This window comes from Phyllostomus hastatus, unplaced genomic scaffold, assembly GCF_019186645.2.
Source record: "Phyllostomus hastatus isolate PE091 unplaced genomic scaffold, TTU_PhHast_1.1 phas_contig_38, whole genome shotgun sequence".
In the NCBI taxonomy this organism is placed as follows: domain Eukaryota; kingdom Metazoa; phylum Chordata; class Mammalia; order Chiroptera; family Phyllostomidae; genus Phyllostomus; species Phyllostomus hastatus.
The window spans coordinates 3,846,536-3,867,159 of record NW_025333869.1 but is presented as its reverse complement, the minus strand read 5'-3'; the positions used below and the strand labels follow the sequence as shown (position 1 = coordinate 3,867,159).

Here is a 20,624-nt window from a genome sequence, read left to right as displayed (position 1 = left end):
CAACCTAGATGCCCATCAGTAAATGAATGGATCAAAAAACTATGGTACATTTACACAATGGAATTCTATGCAGCAGAAAGAAAGAAGAAGCTCCTACCCTTTGCAACAGCATGGATGGAGCTGGAAAGCATTATGCTAAGCGAAACAAGCCAGGCAGTGAAAGACAAATACCATATGATCTCACCTTTAACAGGAACCTAAACAACAAAACAAAGAAACAAGCAAAATATAACCAAAGACACTGAAATAGGGGACAGACTGACAGTGACCAGAGGGGAGAGAAGAGGGAATTTCAGGGGAGAATGGGAAGGGTTTACAGGAACAAATTTAAAGGACACATGGACAAAAGCTAGGGGGAGGGTGGTAGTGGGAGGGAAGTGGGGAGGGTTCGGTGGGTGGGCTGGAATGGGAGTAAAAGAGAGAAAACTGTACTTGAACAATGATTAAAATAAAAAAAAAGACTTATGTGAAGACGATGAAGACCTAAGTAGATGAGTCAAGTTCAAGGATTGGAAGGCTCTAGCATAAAAATGTGAATTTTCTCCCAGATGACCTTATAGATTCAGTGATATTCCAACTGAATTCATAAAAGTTTTTGTGGGAATTAAGAAGCTTATTCTAAAACTTGTATGAAAGACCAAGGCTTCAAATAGACAATCTTTAAGAACTTGGCAGATAGACTTACCCTAAGAGATAATGACTTGTATAAAATTAGAGTAATTTAGACTGTGATATCTAAATTACATACAGCACAATGACAGATAGAAGGCCTAACTCACAGGTGGCAAACACAAGGCCCACGGGCTGAATCTGGCCCTTCACCTTGTTTTATCTGGCCCGGCACCTTGTTTCTACCTGGTGGGAACCCCAAGCTCCTTGCCCCTAGTTAGGGTAGTTAGATTTATACAGCCCTAAAATTACATTCAGACCTTTGAAGGCAACTGCAAGGCTGATGTGGCCTCTGGTGAAAATGAGTTTGACACACCTGGACTAACTGAACAGATGACAGCCCAAATCAGACCTGTGAATTCATGAACATCTGACAGATGAGAGTGGTTTTGCAGATCAATGAGTAAAACAGATCTTATAAGAAGGTGATGCTGGAAAGAAGTAAAATGCAATTATTTCTCACACAAATTCACAAAAATCTCTTCTACTTAGGTTAAGGACCTAATTGGAAAAAGCAAAGCTATGTTTGAAATATTCAGAAGATAATATTTATTCACAAAAGTATATGCACCCCTACATTCATTGCAGCACTATTCATGGTGGCCAAGTCATGGAAACAACTAAAGTGTCCTTTAATAGAAGATTATGTAAAGAAGATGTGGTACATATATACAATGGAATATTACTCAGCTATTAGATGAAGTACTGCCATTTGTGACAACATGGATGGATCTTGAGAATATTATGCTAAGCAAAATAAGTCAGTCAGAATAAGCTAAGAACCTTATGATTTCACTCACATGTGGGATATAAAACTGAAACTCATAGACACAGACAGCATTGTGGTGGTGACCAGAGGGAAGGGGATTGGAGTAAGGAGTAAAGGGGCAAAATACATGGTGCTGGAAGACGATGACTTTGGGTGGTGGACACACAATGCAATATACAGATTATGTATCATAGAAATGTACCTTGAAACCTATACAATCTTATTAACCCCCAACACATTTAATTAAAATAAGATACATTCTGATTTGTATTTCTTCTGCACCAACTGGGTTTAACTAAGCAGGAAGTGGCAGAATCAGATGAATTTTACTTCTTTCCCATCTCCTCCCAGGGGGAGGCCTAGGTAAAGAATGAGGCAAGAGGACAGGAGGGTTGCTCTGGGAAAGCTGAGGAGTGGGAACAATGTAAAACCCCCACACTGCATCATAAAGTCTAAATTCTATGGTTAAAAAATTATATATATAAAAAACAATAGCTTTAAATATCCTTCCCTTTGAGGTCAGAACTCAATAATGAAAAGTAGGATACAAAAAAAAAGTAGGATACATAAAGGAAGATTAGACACAGTAAAGTTAATTTTTATTCATCAAAAAGTACCAAAAAGAATGGGAAAAGATATTTGCATACATGTAACCAACAAGAATTGGTATCTGGAATACATAAAAAATTCCTATGAACTGAAAAATGGGCAAAATGACTGGCAAAATGCAAATTACAATTTTTGTTCCATTGATTCATGCCTAAAACCCATTAGATTAGCAAGAATTAATAAGCCTGACAAAATTAAGTAGTGCCTAGAATGCAAAGTGAGCTCTCTCACAGTACTGGATGTCCTCAGTCTACTTTGGAAAGTAAGCTGAATGTGCATACCACAAATGATCCAGCACCATCACTCCTGGAGAAACTCTCACATTTTTAAGAGACATGTAAAGTGGCATTTATGACAATCCTGCTTGTGATGGCCAAAACCAAATAAACAACAAAAATCTACAAACTCAAATATCTATAAAAGTAGAATACTGTAGTATACAGTTACATGCTGCTTAATGATGGGATACATTCTGAGAAATGTGTCATTAAGCAATTTCATCCCTGTGTGAACATCATAGAGTACGCTTACACAAACCTAGATGGTATAGCCTACTACACACCTAGGCTATATGGAATAGCCTGTTGCTTTTAGGTTACAGGCCTGTACAGCATGTTACTGTACTGAATACTGTTGGCAATGGTAACATAATGGTTAAGTATGTGTGCATTCAAACATATCTAAACATAGAAAAGGTACACTAAATATACAGTATACAAGTTAAAAAATGGTACACCTGTGTAGGGAGGGCACTTACCATGAATGGAGCTTGCAGGACTAGAGTTGCACTAGGTGAGTAAGTGAGTGAGTGAGTGAGTGATGAGTGAATGTGAAGGTCGAGGCTATTACTGTACACTACTGTATACTACGCTTAGGCTACACTAAATTTATCAAACATAACATTAAATCAAGCACAAGAAAATGATATAATCTAGAGGAAGCAGTAAACATGATTTGTAAGAGGCTGCTGCCAGTGTAATACCACATAATGTTGCACAGCAAACATTTTTTTGTAAGAGTACACTTTAAAATAATGATAGAAAGTATAGTGTAGTAATACATAAACCAGTAACACAGTCATTTACTATTATTATTAAGTACAATAACTGTATGCTGTATGACTGGCAGCATAGGTCTGCTTATACCAGTATCACCACACACATGTGAGTAATGCATTGTGCTACAATTTATGTCTCTCCAGAAGTACATTTATTGATTAATTTTGAGAAAGAAAGGGAGAAGAAGAGACAGAGAGAAACAGATTTTTTTTTGTTCCATTGATTATGCATTCATTGGTTTATTCTTGTACATGCCCTGACTGGGGATCAAACTTGCAACTTTGGCGTGTCATCTGGGATGACACTCTAACCAACTGAGCTACCTGACCAGGACTCTCCAGAGCTATAGTATAAACTCTACTACTCTTTTTTTTTAATCCTCACACAAGGATATGCTTTTATTGATTTTTAAAGAGAGAAATGAGAAACTTCAATTGGTTACCTCCTATATGTGCCCTGAACTAGGACTGAACACACAACCTAGGTATGTGTCCCGACCAGGGATCAAACCTGCAACCTTCTGGTGCACAGGATAATGCTTCAACCAACTGAGCCACATGGCCAGGGCTAAGCTCCACTATTCTTGTTCACTGTGGTACACAGTGTCTAGAACAGTGCTAACTAAACATATAGTTGGGTTTCAATAAACATTCCGGAATAGTTGGTTTAAAGGCAATGGTGTACTCCTTAGTCCTCAAGACAGTAATTCTGATATTTTAACATCACAAGGTGACAGGAATTTGTCAGCTCCATTTTAATCTTATGGGACCACTGTCATATATATGGCCTGTCATTGACTAAAAGGTCATTATGCAGTGCATGACTGTATTCACAGTGGAGTACTAATCAGTAATAAAAACAAATTAATTTTGAGATTAACATGGGTGAACCTCAAAACCTGAAAGTTAAAAATATATACTGAAATAATATGTATACAAATTCACTGGGTAGATATAAATACGCAGTTGGGAAAACTACGAAGAAAAACGTAAAAAATTACCATAAACATCAAGTTGGTGATTATTATGGAGAAAGAGGCTAGGTGATTAAGCAGCAGCACACAGAAGGTGTTTTACTGCTAATGCTCTGTATGTTCATCTGGGTAGCTGGTGTCCTGGTGTTTGCATTATTATTCTTTAAAGTATACAATTATGTGCTATACACATCTCTGTACTTAAGATATTTTACAACAGAATGAAATTAATTTATCACATTTTTACTTAATTTTTGGTAATAAAATACTTTATTGGTACCATTTAATGTAAAAAACATGATAATGTCTCCATGCTTAGCTTCCATCTTTAAAATAAAAGCTAGTTAAAAAAAACAGGAAAGATAAAATCATTTGATTCTGTCACAAAACAAGCTGAAACTTACCTTTGAAAATAATTAGGTTCCCTCACTTTTCACTGGTCTTCATAATACTTATACATAAAAGGAGCCAACAGCCTGAATAACTTTGCACAGACATTTTACACATCTTAAAAAAGCAAGCCTAAGTGCTATCCCAACTTAAAACTTATAAGGGTAATTAGTAAGAGTTATTATAAAATTGAATTCATATAGCACCAAGAAATTTAGAATTCATAATATTTCAGATGATATGATTTACTGAGTCGAAAGAATAATGTGCTCTGTGATTTCTTCTGCAATTTCTCAGAGGTGTATATACAAACAGAGAGAATATAACATAGGTTCCTTTTTAAAAGCCAAAGGTTAAAAGATCTACACATGCCTTTCATCATATCTAATTTCTGGATCTAGCAATTGACCCAATGGTAAAAGATCCACGTGTGATATATAACATAGTATAGTCCTAGCTGAATACAATTTCTTATTCATCTTGTCTTTTAATGTAATTTATACCTCAAAACATCCTACTATCTGCAAGTAATATACATCTCTAAAATATTCTGTGATCCAGATTTCCATTCATACTGCTCTCCTCTCTTCCCCTTTCCTCAAATCAGTGTGATCTTATGTTATATATACCTCATTTTGCTTTTCTCCCTTCAGTGAAACTATAAACTCAAAAGTATTATAATAATGCAAATACAGATGTAGCATATATTCACACATTAGGAAAAAAGCACACTAATACATATGGATCCATGCTAAATGAGACAGTGTAAAGCAGAAACACATAGCACCATGCTATGTTCATCTATTCTGAACCACCCACCACTAGAAGGCCCTTATAAGCCCTGGCTCATGATGTTCCCAGACCACTGGTGTCCTGTGCTCCAACATAATTATGTCTGTTAAAGACATTTCCATGCTGATTGTAGTTTGTTCAAAACAGTCTGCAGAAACTTTGACTTCTAATCCTGAACATGATGACAGAGTAATAACATTGTATTTTAATCAAGTCATAGATTCTAAGTATTTCCTATTATTACCTATTTCTTTAAAAACAGACATTTAGGGGACTAAACAACAAGAAGGGGTTTTTACTTCTGTCTTGACTGGTTGGAGATTTCAGAATTGTCATTTAAGTATCCTCTGCTTCAGTGAAAAAGGATTCTTCAAGCAACCAACCAAAGATCTTGATTGCTTGATTTAAAAACCAAGCAAGTTGACCCAGTGGTTGGCAGGTGAAAAACCTTTGTCCACACAATCCATCTGTAATTCTCCATTCCTGCAGGAACAAGATGCTTCTTACCCATCATCATCACAGATGCAACCAGGACACATAAGAACATGGGCACAGAGCAGAAACTAACTCAAAACTATTTTTGGAGCCAAACACCAAATTTTGATTTATCAATGATTCCATAGTGCAGACTTTGCATTGAAACAGTTGCTTTCTCTGTTCTATGAAGTTAAACTGCTAGAGTAAAGTAATGTCAGAAAGAACACAAAACATAAGCACATCTTCTCTGAAAGAGGCACTCCATCTGGAACTGGAATTAAGGCTAAATAAATAGTGCTGGTTTGAGGTTCAGTGCTGGCTTGTGGTTTGGACTAATGATCACATTAACCAACAACTTCACTATTTGTCCTGTATGCTTGTTTGTGAAGATGTGTCTCTATCTCCTCCCTGAAGACCAGCATTCCCATGTGTGAGTGAGAGGCTTCATTCATAGCTTTGGACTGGATGCACATGCGATACTGCTCGGGGGTCAACTCATCAGCACAGCGTTTCTCATGCCAGAGGTGGAAAAGCCCAGGAACCGGAGTCCGAATCACAATCAGGTCACCATGTAAGTATTTTCGATAAAGATGAACATCTTCTCCACCCCAGCCTTTAACTTCCATGTCAAATCCACCTGTGGGATCAAAATTAACACTCTAAGTAACTTCCTAGAAGCTGGAACATAGTCAAATCTTATAAAGATTTAAACATTCTGCTTCAAATGAGATGTCATGGAATATAGCCCACAAACATCTCATGTTGAGGATTGTATGTCCTGGTTTGGAAGTCCAGTTACCAGATGACATCTAGGAGTTCAGTCTGTTGTTTAGAGTACTGAAATGAAATTAAATATTTGAGACTACTTTGTAGACTTCAAAGTCTATAGAAAATTTTTAGAAAGCCAAGGAGAAAGAAATATAAATCACCCATAATCTAACCACCATTAATATTTTATTATGTTTTCTTTCTCTCCTTTGAGATGTAAGTTTTTCTGGGTTGCATAATACTTACCAGTGGGGAGATAAAAGAAATGTCTAAGCTAGAGATATAAATTTAAGAATGAGCACACGGATGATTTAGATACAAGGAATGGGTGAAATGAATGGTTTATAAAAAAACTGAGTCCAAGTCTAAATGCTAATAAATAGAGGTTAAATAGGCAGAGGAAGATAAGTCTACAAGAGAGACTGAGAAATGGCCCCAGAGGAGGGAGAAAATTCTGAAAAATGTGCTATCACAGTAGTTAAGTGAAGAAAATGTCTTGAAGTGTGCTGCTCAACTAAGAACATAAAAAGGAATCAAGTAGATCTGGTAACACAGATGCCATTTAGAACCTTGTGTAGAACAATTCTGAGAGAATGACATGGCAGAAGGCTAACTACAGAGGGCATATGGAATGGGAGTTGAGTTAAACAAAAAAACTTTTTAATGAAGCACGGAGAACACAAGCCATTTTCAGTTATTTTTTGAAAAGCTCCAAAAGATTCTTAAATACTAAAAACATTACTTTAAATAGTCACGGCTTTACTAAATGCCATGTCTGATATATCTGGGCTTTTTCTCCTTTTAAGTACAAATAAATTCTTCAAATGTCAGGGATGGTGTAGATACTTAAAATAAATGGGGAACCTCAAGTTTCTGGTTCAGCATGTAAAGACCTTAGAGGTCAACACTCTGTCCTAACAACAAATTTTAAAAACTGAACAAATTAAAAAACCAAAAACTTTTCTCAGCACTCAGAGAAATAAGGTCACAGTTTGGGGCAAACTGCCTCCCTGCCCCAAGCTGGAGAGACATGATAGATGGGTAGGATAAAATCACAATTATTAGAAGAGAAATTATGAGTAGAAATCTCCAGGGGAACCAGTGTAAGGGTAGACAAATCTCAGCTGTAATCAATGAATTGCTAGAGGCTCAGGTCCAGGAGGGCCTATTCATAGGAGGGCCCCTACACTTCTATGAGTTTTACTTCTAGGAGCTCTACAAGGTTATAACAGTGAAGATGGGAGAAAAAACCCCTAATGATTTCAGCAGAAGGAAAGGAAAGTAATGGTTCTAAAACACACCAAATTTATTTTATTAATTGTTCTTTAGTTACAGTTGTCCTCATTGTTTCCCCCATTACTCTTGCCCACCCTCCCCTCCCTTATCTTCCACATTCAATCCTCTTCACCCCAGGGTATCTTTGCCCATGTGTCCCTTATACATGTTCCTTGACTCTTCCCCTTCTTTCCCCCAATTGTCCCCCTCCTGCATCCCCTCCAGCCACTGTCAGTTTGTTCTTTGTTTCCATGTCTCTGTTCCTATTTTGAGCACAAGTTTGTTTTGTTGATCAGGTTCCACTTACAAGGTGAGATCATATGGTATTTGTCTTTTCATCACCTGGATAATTTCACTTAGCATAATATTCTCCAATTCTAATCATGTTGCCACAAATGGTGGGAGTTCCTTCTTTCATTCTGCTGTGTAGTATACTATTGTGTAAATGTACCACAGTTTTTTCATCCACACATTTAATGGTGGGCATTTAGGTTACTTCCAATATTGGCTATTGTAAATGGTGTTGCTATGAATATTGGGGTGCATAGGTTCTTTTGGTGTTTCAGGTTTCTTAGAGTATAATCCTAGCAGTGGAATTACTGGGTCAAAAGGGAGCTCCATTTTTAGTTTTTTGAGGAAATTCCATAGAGTTTTCCACAGGGGTTGCATCAATCTGCATTCCCACCAACAGGGTACTAGGATTCCCTTTTCTCCACATCCTCTCCAGCACTTGTTTGTTCATTTGTTCATGATGGCCATTCTGACTGGTGTGTAAGCCTCTTTGTGATTTTAATTTGCATCTCTCTAATTGCTAGTGATACTGAGCATCCTTTCATATGTGTCTGTGTCCTCTGTATGACTTCCTTGGAAATGTGTCTAGTCAGGTCCTTTGCCCATTATTTCCCTGGATATTTGTCTTCCTGTAGTGGAGTCGTGTGAGTTCTTTATATGTTTTAGAGATTGAACCCTTATCTGAGTTATCACTGGCAAATATATTTTTTCATATGGATGTTCCCCTTTTGATTTGACTATTTTCCTTAGGTGTGCAGAAACTCTTCAATTTTATGTAGTCCTATATGTTTATCCTTTCATTTATATCCCTTGCTCTAGGGGACATGTCAGTAAAAATACTGTTGCATGAAATATCTAAAATTTTCTTGCCTATGCTCTCCTCTAGGACTCTTATGAGGTTGCAATTTATAAGTCTTTTATCCATGGTAAATTTAGTTTTGTGTATGGTGTAAGCAGGTGGTTGAATTTTCTTTTTGTGCATGTAGGTGTCCAATTCTCTCAACATCATTTGTTGAAGAGGCTATTATTCCATTTTATGTTCCTGCTACTGTGTCAACTACTAATTGACCATAGAAACTTGAGTTTATTTCTAAGTTCTCTATTCTGTTCCATTGACCTTTGTGCTGCCAGCTGATCTGTTGTTATGCCAGTACCAGACAGTTTTAATTACTGTGGCCTTGTAATATAGTTTGGTATCAGATTTTGTGATCTCTCCTTTGTTCTTTTTTTCTCAAAATTGCTGAGGATATATGGGGTCATTTATGGTTCCACAAGATTTTTGAAATCTTTGCTCTGTATCTGTGAAATATGTCATTGGTGCTTTAATAGGGCTTATGTTGAATCTATAAATTGCTTTGGGTAAAATGAACATTTTGATGATGTTAATTCTTCCAATTCATGAACAAGGTATATGCTTCATTTATGTCATCCTTAGTTTCTTTCCTTAGTATTGTGTAGTTTTCTGAGTACAGGTCTTTTACCACCTTGGTTAGGTTTATTCCTAGGTACTCTATTTTCCTTGTTGCTATATAGCAAATGGGATTTTCCCCTTAATTTTTGTTTCTGATATTTTGTTGTTAGGTTACAGAAAAGCCTTTGAATTCTGGATCTTCACTTTGTATCCCACTGTTTTGCCAAATCCACTTATTAGGTCAAGTAATTTTTTGTTGGAGTCTATAGAGATTTCTATATACACTATCATGTCATCTTCAAACAATGACAGTTTTGCTTCCTCCTTTCTAATTTGGATACCTTTTATTTCTTTTTCTCATCTGATTGCTGGGGCTAGAATTTCCAATGCTACGTTGAATAGCAATGATGAAAGTGGACACCCTTGTCTTGTACCTGATCTTAATGGGAAAGCTTTTAGTTTTTGTCCATTGAGTAAGATGCTGGCTGTAGGTTTCTCATATATGGCCTTTATTGTGTTGAGGTATGCTCCTTCTACTGCCACTTTATTGAGTGTTTATCATAAATAAGTACTGCACCTTATCAAATGCTTTTTCTGCATCTGTTGATATGATTATATGATTTTTGTCTTTCCTTTCATTTATGTGATGTATTACATTTATTGGTTTGAGAATATTGTAACATCCTTGCATCCCTGGGATGAATTCCACTTGATCATGGTATATGATTGTTTTAATGTATTGTGGGATGTGGTTTACCAATATTTTGCTGAGGATTTTAGCATCTATGTTCATCAGCGATATTGGCTTGTAGTTTTCTTTGTTGTGTCTTTATCTGGTTTTGGGATTAGGACAATGCTGGCTTCATAAAGAGAGTTTGGGAGTGTTCTGTCTTCTTGGTATTTTTGGAATAGTCTGTGAAGGATATGGGTTAACTCTTTCTTAAATGCTTTGTAAAATTCTCTTGTGAAACCATCCAGTCCAAGGATTTTGTGTGTTTGGAGTTCTTTGATTACTGCTTCAATTTCACTAACTGTCATCTGTCTGGTCAGGCTTTCTACTTCTTGATTTAGTTTTGGAAGATTATAAGTTTCTAGGAATTGTACACTTCATCTAGGTTTTGGAATTTTTTGGCATATTGTTGTTTGTAGTAATTTCTTACAATCCTCTGTATTTCTGTTGTATCAGTTGCAATTTCTGCTTTTTAATTTCTGACTTTATTTGGGTACTCTGTCTTTTTAAATTTTAATATATTTTATTGATTTTGCTATTACAGGTGTCCAATTTTTTTTCCTCCCTTTATTCCCCTCTGCCTTTTAACCTCCCTGCCACTGTCATTCCCCGACCTTAGTTCATATCCATGGGTCATACATATAAGTTCTTTGGCTTCTCCATTTCCTATACTATTCTTAATCTCCCCATCTATTTTGTCCCTATCCTTTATGCTTCTTATTCCCTGTACCTTTTCCCCCATTGTCCCCACTCCCTGCTGATAATGTTCCATGTGATTTCTATTTCTGTGAATCTGTGCCTGTTCTAGTTGTTTGTTTAGTTTTTTGTTCATTTTTGTTTTTATAGGTTCAGTTGTTGATAGTTGTGAGTTTGTTGTCATTTTACTGTTCATAGTTTTGATTGTCTTCTTTTTCTTAGGTAAGTCCCTCTAACATTTCATATAATAAAGGCTGGGTGATGATGAACTTCTTTAACTTGACCTTATCTGGGAAGCACTTTCTCTGTCTTTCCATTCTAAATGATAGCTTTGCTGGGTAGAATAATCTTGGATGTAGGTCCTTACCTTTCATGACTTCGAATACTTCTTTTCAGTCCCTTCTTGCCTGTAAGGTTTCCTTTGAAATATCAGCTGATAGTCTACTGGGCACTCATTTGTAGGTAACTCCTCTTTTCTTGCTGCTTTTAAGATTCTCTCATCTTTAATCTTGGCTAATGTAATTTTGATGTGCCTTGGTGTGTGCTTACTTGGGTCCAATTTCCTTGGGGCTTTCTGAGCTTCATGGACTTCCTGGAAGTCTATTTCCTTTGCCAGATTGGGGAAGTTATCCTTCACCATGTTTTCAAATAAGTTTTCAGTTTCTTGCTCTTCCTCTTCTCCTTTTGGCACCCCTAGGATTTGGATGTGGGAACATTTGAAGTTGTGCTGGAGGTTCCTAAGTTTCTCCTCATCTTTCTGAATTCTTGTTTCTTCATCCTGTTCTGGCTGAATGTTTATTTCTTCCTTCTGCTCCAAACCATTGATTGGAGTCCCAGTTTCCTTCTCCTCACTGTTGGTTCCCTATACATTTTCCTTTATTTCACTTTTAATAGCCTTGACTTCCCTCTATTTTGCGACCATACTCAACCCTTTCTGTGAGCATCCTGGCTACCAGTGTTTTGAACTCTGCATCTGATAGACTGGCTATTTCTTCATCACTTAGTAGTAATTTTCCTGGAGCTTTGATCTGTTCTTTCATTTGGGCCACATTTTTTTTTGTCCTGGCTCACCTGTTATGTAGTAAGGGGCAGAGCTTTAGATATTTGCCAGGGTGGGGCAATCTATGTCACTGTATTGTGGAACTGTATGTGGGGGATAGGTCCAAGAGGGAGCAAAGCCACTTGCTCAGCTCTTGGCAGGCTGTCAGTTTCTCTGCTACCCACAAGCAATGTCCTTCTGGTGCTGGTTTCCAGGTGGATGTGCTTGTGTACATTCTAGGACCCTATGAGTCTCTGCAAGGAACTCTCCTGTGAGGCTGGGAGTTTCTCCTGGCAACACAGGTTGTTTCAGTGAGAGGTTTTGAGGCTTTATTTTCTGGTGCTGGATCCCTGGTTTAGGCTGTCTGGCTGGCTCACCAGTTGTTCCTCCTGGTCTATCCATACGCAAATGTGGGATGAACTGCTGTGCCAGCCACTGCCTCCCTCACCCCCATCCACCAGCCTCTGCCTTGCCCTCCATCCTGGCTGCTTGTCTCCACCCTACCGGTCCGGATGCATATTTCTTATTTAACTCCTTGGTTGTTGGTCTTCTATACAGTTCGATTTTCTGGTAGTTTTGGTTATTCTTTGTTTTTAAATTTGTTGTCCTTCTTTTGGTTGTGTAAGGAAGCAAAGTGTATCAACCTATGCCTGCATCTTGCTCATATGTCTCTTTTTTTCTTAATGAGCCTGGATAAAGACTTGTTGATTTTGTTTATCTCTTCAAAGAACCAGTTCCTGGATTTATCCTTTGAATTGTTCTTTTAGTCTCTAAGTTATTTAATTTTGCTCTGATATTGGTTATTTCCTTCCTTCTACTAGCTCTAGGCTTTGTTTCTTGTTGTCCCTCCAGTTTTTGTAGATGTAGAGTTGTTTTTTTATTTGGAATGTTTCTATCTTTTTTAGGTAGGCCTGTATCAATATAAACTTCCCTCTCAGGACTGCCTTTGTGGTGTCCCACAAGTTTTGGGCTGTTTTATGTTCATTTTCTCGTTTCCAGAAACTTTTTTATTTCATCCTCGATCTCATTATTGACCCATTCATTGTTTAATAGCGTGCTATTTAGTCTCCATGAATTTGAGTGTTTTTGAGTTTTTTTTTAAAGATTTTATTTATTTATTTTAGGGAAGGAAGGGAGGGAGATAGAGAAAGAGAAAAACATCAATGTGTGGTTGCTGGAGGTTATGGCCTGCAACCCAGGCATGTACCCTGGCTGGAAATGGAACCTGGGGCACTTTGGTTCCCAGCCCATGCTCAATCCACTGAGCTACGCCAGCCAGTGTTTTTGAGTTTTTTAAAAATGTGTTATTTATTTATTTTTAGAGAGAGAGGAAGGGTGGAAGAAAGTGAGGGAGAGAAACATCAATGTGTGGTTGCTTCTCATGTGGCTCCCACTGGGGACTTGGCTTGCAACCCAGGCATGTGCCTGACTGGGAACTGAACAGGCCACCCTTTGGTTCTCTGCCTGTGCTCAATCCACTGAGCTACACCAGCTAGGATGAGTTGTATTTTTTTGTTTTGTTTGTTGTTTTAAGTTGTTTTCTAGTTTCAGTCTCTTGTAGTTTGAGAAAATGCTTGGTAAAATTTCAGTTTTCTTGACCGTGTTAAGGCTGGTTTTGTGTTCTATTATGTAGTGTATCTTTGAAAATATTCCAATGTCATTTTAAAAGAATGTGTATTTTACTTCTTTGGGATGAAAGGTTGTATATATATATATCAGTGAAGTCCATTTGGTCTAGGGCATTGTTCAGTGCCTCAAGATCCTTGTTGATATTTTGTTTGAAAGATCTATCCATTTTTGACAGTGGGGCGTTGAAGTCCCCTACTGTAAGTGTGTTGCTGTCTATATCTTTCTTAAAGTCCTCCAAGATTTTCCTTACATATTTCAGTGCTCCTATGTTGGGTGCATACATGTTGACAACATTTATGTCTTCTTGATGGATTCTTCCCTTGAGTACTATGCAGTGTCCTTCCACGTTGGGAACCACCCTGCCTGGTTTCAGAGGCTGTAACCCCCTCCATGGCTAGGACTGACTGAGCAACCTTCAGACCATAAGCCACTAATGAGACAAAGCTTATCTCCCTGGCAGGGGAGCCAATTCTGCTCCTTTTACTTCACCCTGCCTGGCCCCCAATGCTTGATCAGTTAGCCAATGATGGGTAAGATTCCCCCAAGGGGGCGATGACCTAAGACATGCACAATTATGTGGAGGCCCCAGGGAAGGACTTGGGGGACTATAGCAAAAGGGGGTGATGGACCCTTGTCCCTCAGCTTTTACATAGCCTGAGTCCTTATTCTGTCTGCAGCAAGTCTCCTAATCTGTTGGCTACCTTACTTCCCGTGCCTGACTTAAGCCTGAAACAATGCCTTAAATCTGAAACAATGCTGGTGGTGGGTATCACCCTGTGCTGGAAAGGGTGGGTTCCCTAGGGCGATCAGACCTAAGAAATAATATGTAAAATCATGAGAAACCTGCTTTGTTTAGAATGCTCTCAATTAAATAAGGGTCCAAGCAGGAAGTGAGTTTGTTCCTCAAAGTTTTATGGCTCTTTATCTATCTGACCCTGACTCAAAATAGGCCCTCAGAGTTCTTTGTATGTTTGATTCTTACTGCCTGATAATGATTAATGAGCTTTACCTGTATTCTTGTGCAAAATGAACCCAATAAAAGCCTATCAAGGCAAGAGTTGTGAGCACTCTCCTCTTGAGACAGTGGCCAGGCCACTCCAAGGCACTCTCCCCTTGAGAGGGTAGCCATGCTGTCCCTGTTCCTCCACAGGACTGGGTAGTCCATGTGAATTTGTCTCGTGTCTCATCCATAATGCCACGGACACTGCTGGTAGGTGTCTGCGTTACTTTCTTGTTTCTTTGTATGGCCTTTGTTTTGTAGTCTATTTTGTCTGATATAAGTATTGCTAACCCAGGTTTTGTTTCCTGTCCATTTGCTTGGAATATTTTTTTCCAACCCTTCACTTTCCATCTGTGTAGGTCTTTTGTTCTGAAGTGAGTTTCTTATAAGCAGAATGTGTGGATTATGTTTGTTTATCCATTCTGCTTCCCTATGTCTTTTGATTGGAACATTTAATCCACTTGCATTTAAGGTTATTATTGATAGGTACTTATTCATTGCCATTTTCCCCCTTTCTACCTGTATTCCCCTCTCGACTCTTGTTTTTTATCTTCTAAGAGTAGTCCCTTTAGCATGTCTTGCAGTGCTGCTTTGGTAGACATATGCTGTTTTAACCCTTGTTTGTCTTGGCAACTCCTTATTTCACTTTCCATTTCAAATGATAAGCCTGTTAGGTAGAGCAGTCTTGGTTGCAGGCCATTCATTCCTTTTCATTACTTGGAATATTTCTTGCCATTCCCTTCTGGCTTGTAGTGTTTCTGTTCAGTAGTCAGCTGCTAGCCTTATTGGAGCTCCCTGGTATGTTAGTGTTTCTGTCTTGCTGCTTTTAGGATTTTCTCTGTCTTTAAAATTTGGCATTTTAATTATCATGTGTCTTGGAGTAGGCCTCTTTGGGTTCATCTTTCTCAGAACCCTCTGTGATTCCTGCACATGGCTTTTCTTCTCTCCAACTTAAGAAAATTTTCAGTCATTGTTTTTTCAAACAGATTTTCTACCCCTTGCTCCTCTTCTTCTCCTTCTGGTATTCCTATCATTCAAATGTTGTTACGTTTCATGTTGTCCTGCTCTTCTAGTACTCTGAGTCTTTTTTCATGATGGTGCTCTATCTGGGTATTTTTTTCTACATGTCTTCCAGCTCACTAATTCGGTTCTGTGCTTCATCCAGCCTGCTTGTAATTCTTACTAGTATATTTTTTATTTCAGACATTGTACTCTTGATTTCTTCCTGATTCTTGTTTATAGTTTTATTTCCTTTTCATATTGTTATATTTCCCACTCAGTTCCTTGTAGTTGTCTGAGTTCCTTGACCATCCTCATAACCATTTTTTAAAATTTTGTGTCTGATAGATTGCTTGCCTCACATTCATTTAGCTCTTTACTGGGTGTTCTTCCATTCCTTTTGATTGGGACCTCTTTCTTTTTCTCCCCATTTTAAGTGACTCTTTTTGGGTATTGCAGTGGTCCAGGATGTCCTGCTTCATCAGCTGTCTTTGTGGGGTGGTCTTCTGTGGTAAGAGTTCTGTGTGCCTTAGTGGTGCAGTCTCTGTGATCTCTTTGGATGGTTGAGGGTTGCCTTTCTTCCAAATGTGGCGGCTCTCTTGTTGTACTTGCTGGTAGCTTCTATGTTGATGGATTATCCCCTCTAGCAGGATACTGGTAGCCACAACGCCCACCTTGTCTTGTACACTGTTGTATACGTGTTGATTAACAAAGCAATATTACCAAAGCAACTGAATGTATCTCAGCAAATGGGACTGCCCTACCACACCAGCAATCTCACTGCACTTGAGCAAATAATGATAAAGGGTAAAGGAGAAGAGAGCTTACAGATATTAAAAGATATGGCAAAGGGAATATGAGATGATCAAAGAGGGAAAATGTTATTAAGTGGTACGAGGGAGGAGAATTGATAAGGGTAGGGATAGAACTGAGGTTAAAATAGGGAGAGAACATTTTAAACATAAGTAAAACACATAAGGGTAAGGATGATAGGAACAATGTGGTAAGAAAAGGGAAAAGTATACTATGAGGTCTGAGGTACAATAAAAAAGGTACTAGACCAATGGGTGCAAAACTGGAGAAAAATCACAAGTAGTGTTAATAACAATGACAGCTGAAACAAGTTGTATAAAGGTGGAACTGGAATAAGAATATTGTGCTAAAACAAAAATTGAATATGAAATGTATACCTTGAAATAAATGATTTTAAGAGAATGTGGAAGCAAATTAATAAGAGTAAGAAGGTAAGAAGTAAAACAAAAACAAAAATGAAAAAACAAAAACAAGTAAAGCCTAGGTTGAGAGACAGGGAACCAAAACAAATAAAAATAATTAAAAAATAATGAAATAAGATTCCTGACTCTACTGATCCAGGGCATAGAGAAGGTGAAATGGAGTAAGATGGGGGTGGGAGGGTTTCTATGAGGTTTCAACGAATACTGAACAACTATGAATTCTGTTGGAGCAATACAGCAGTAATCATGGTATTTTGCCTAACTATCCACTGTTTATATAAGGAAGAAAAGAAATAAGACTCTTATCAGAGGGGAAGAAAAATGTGTGCTGATTTAAGAAAGAGAAGCACTTATGCGAGGTTCGATGAAGAAGCAATAGTGAGAGTAAGGGATAGGAAGTCAGCATAGTGAGAGCAAATAAGTTTACCATAACAGTAATAAAGCTCAGGAAGATGGCGAAATGGATAAAGACCAGGGAGGGGTGCTACATGGTCTTTGGAATAACAATATGAAAAAAAATATATAATCTGAATAAAAATAATAAAAAGTAAAAGACCAAGAGTAGAGAGTTACTTGGAATTTGAATGAAACAAAAAAAGAAAAGATACAATGACAAGGAGAAAAACAAGCCACAACAAGACAATCAGAAATAATGAACAAATAACCATGACTTATATAATCAAAAAGAACAAATTAAATTAAAAAAAAATGCAAGTTTTAATGAAGGGCAAGGTGAACTTTTTATCTGATGTTGATTTTTGCCTGCTGACTTTCTGGAACTGTCTCTGGTTTTCTCTCACCTCCAGGACTTACTGTTTTACTCTTGAATAAAAAACAAAAAGGAAAAAAAAAAAAAAGAAAATAAAAAGAGAGCTCCCCCCCGCTGGTATTTAATAAGCATGCTTGCGGGTTTTGCAGATCCTACCCGCTCCTGCAGGCAGTGGAGGGTGGGCTGTTTTTACTTTGTGGTGGTTCTGTTCTGAAGTTGGCTCACTCTGGGCTGCAATAATCACAGGTGCCTAGTTTCTAGCCCACACCCTTGGAGTCCTGTGTGATCCACACTCTCCACTTTGTGCCTTTGCATGTGTATAAACTACCTCACTTCACACCCCTTTGATCAATTCATGAAGCATGCCCAGAGTCTATCACAGACATGGCCAGTTGTGGCCCTTCTCTTTTCCCAGCTCCGGGTGCAGTTAGGACCTTGACCATTCTCTGGCACCATCCCTGACTATCCAGCGGCCACTGCCCTACTTGGGTGCATAGCCAGCTGTGTGTCTGTGCCTGCACACCCTACGCACCTTTTGTTTCTCTGAGCAGGTCTGCGTTTTTCTTACCCTAGGTGGGGAGGGAGCCACTAGTCTACTATCATGGACCAGGCTCTCTTCTGAAGTCCGATACTGTCCGTGCAGGAGCCATGGCTCGGGGTGCCCTGCCCAGGGACTGTCCTGGGCCAGCTGGTGACCACCACCCTGGCTCTGGTGTCCAGCTAGCTGTGTGTGCCTGCACGCCTTTTGTTTCCACCCCAGCGACTTTGCACAAACCTCTCAGGGCATGGATCCGTGTCTCACTCTCCTGGCTCTCCTCTGAAGTCCAATGTTGTCCACGTGGAAGCTATAGCCTAAGGTGCCACACTGGGGACTTTCCCCATTTGCCTTATAGGCAAACCTCTTTACCACACAGTTTTTGAAGTGTCCTCTGCTTGCTTTGGCTTTTAAACTTTGTCAGTTCAATTTTTGTTGTCTGTTAATTTTGTTCTCCAGAAAGACAGCTAAGTTGGGTGCTTGAATGAATGTGATCAGCTCCTACCTACTTTGCCACTACATTCGCTCCAACAGAGAACTTTCTTCCAGAGCATTTTAATAACCCACTTTAGCCCTCCTGTTCCACCTAAGGTGAGGAGCAGTGTTTGACAAACACTTGTGCAGTTCACAGTCCAGATGCACCTCTTCTCCCACAGCCCACTATCACATTACTAAAGACCTATTTATTGCAGCTTCCTTTGCCCAGTATGTCATGTCCAGCTATGAAGAAAAAACTAGGCATATTAAAAGGCAAAAAACTGTTTGAAAAGACAGAGCAAGCACCAGAACCAGACTCATGTGGCAGGGATGTTAGAATTTAAAACACCTATAATTAACATGTTAAGGGCTCTAATGGAAAAAGCATGAAAGAACAGATGAGTAATGAAAGACACAGAAATTGTAAGAAAACATAAAAAATAAATGCTAAAGATAAAGAATGAAACAGAAATGAAGAATGTCCTACTAGTAGGACAACAGGTGGAACTGGCTGAGAAAAGAATGTCTGAGATTGAGTACATGTTGATAGAAACTTCCAAAGCTGAAAAGCAAAGACAAAGAAGACTGAGAAAAAAAAAAACAGAAAAAAAATATTCAAGAACTGAAGCACAACTACAAACGGTATAATATATATGTAATAGTATTACCAGAAGGAAAGGAAAGGAAAGGAAAGGGAAAGAAACAGAAACTCCAAAATTTCGGAAGAAGTGCCCCTGAAGGCAGAGCCTCCCTTTCTCACCAGCCAACATAGATAGGGTGGTTTCCTTTGCTGTTTAAAGACTTTTTAGTTGATGTCGTCCCATTTGTTTATTTCTTCTTTTGTTTCCTTTGCCCCAGGAGATACATCAGAAAAACTACTGCTAAGAGAAATGTCAGAGTTTTTACTGCCTATGCTTCCTTCTAGGAGTTTTATAGTTTTGAGTCTTATAAAGTCTTTGATTCATTTGGAGTTTATTGTATATGGTGTAAAAAGGTAGTTGTTTCATTTTTTGCATGTATCTGTCCAATCTCCCAAAACCATTTTTTGGAGAGACTGTCTTTACCCCATTGTATATTCTTGCCTCCTTTTTCACATATTAATTGACCATATAAGCATGGGTTTAATTCTGGGCTATGTGTTCTATTGATCTATATGTCTTTTTTATACCAGTTATAACTATGGCCTTGTAATATAGTTTCATATTAGGTAGTGTAATACTTCCAACTTTGTTCTTCTTTCCCAAGATTGCTGGGTCTGTCTATTTGAAGTCTTTTGTGCTTCCATATAAATGTTTAGAATATCTGTTCTAGTTCTGTGAAATACACCATTGGTATTTTGATAGAAACTCCATGGAATCTATCGATTGCTGAGTAGTATAGACATTTAATGTTAACTCTTCCCATCCATGAGCACCGTATATGCTTCTATTTATTAGTATTTTCTTCCTTCAGTCTTAAAATTTTCTGAGTACAAGTTTTTTACCTTCTTGGCTAAATTTATTCCTAGGTGTTTTTTATTGTTGCAATTATAAGATTGTTTTCTTAAGTTTCCTTTCTGATAGTTCATTATTGGTATATAAAAAGCAATTGATTTCTGAGTATTTATTTTATATCCTTCTACTTCACTCCATTTATCAGGTCTAGTAGTTTTCAATGGAATCTTTAGGACTCAGAGTATACCATGTCACTTGCCAATAATGCTTATATTACTTCTTCCTTTCCCATTTATTTCTTCTTCCTGACTGATTGGTGAGGGAAGGACTTATTCTGTATTGAATAAAAGTGGTAAAAGTGGGCATGCCAGTCTTGATCCTGATGTTAAGGGAAACATTTACTTACCTTGCACTGAGTATGATGTTAGCTGTGGGTCTGTTATGGCCTTTATTATATTTCCTCTATCCACACTATGCTGAGAGGTTTTTTATATCATAAATTGGGGGTTGAATTTTGTCAAATGCTTTTTCTGCATCTATTAATATGACTTTTATCCTTCATTTTATTTGATATATTATGTTAATTGATTTGCAGATATA

The 20,624-nt window shown here is 38.1% G+C and overlaps 1 protein-coding gene across 2 annotated transcripts in view; it reads right to left on the bottom strand.

The window, feature by feature from the left end:
• Nucleotides 1-2,020: 2,020 nt before the first annotated feature.
• The window catches only part of CSGALNACT2 (chondroitin sulfate N-acetylgalactosaminyltransferase 2), a 90,720-nt gene continuing 72,116 nt past the window's right edge, over nucleotides 2,021-20,624 (bottom strand). The window contains exon 8 of one of the 2 annotated variants that reach the window (XM_045842074.1): nucleotides 2,021-6,374. In XM_045842074.1, the coding sequence (XP_045698030.1) occupies nucleotides 6,082-6,374 (293 nt within the window). In that variant the 3' untranslated portion in view covers nucleotides 2,021-6,081. The remainder of the gene's footprint in view (nucleotides 6,375-20,624) is intronic. The other variant, XM_045842075.1, reaches the window with a different exon arrangement.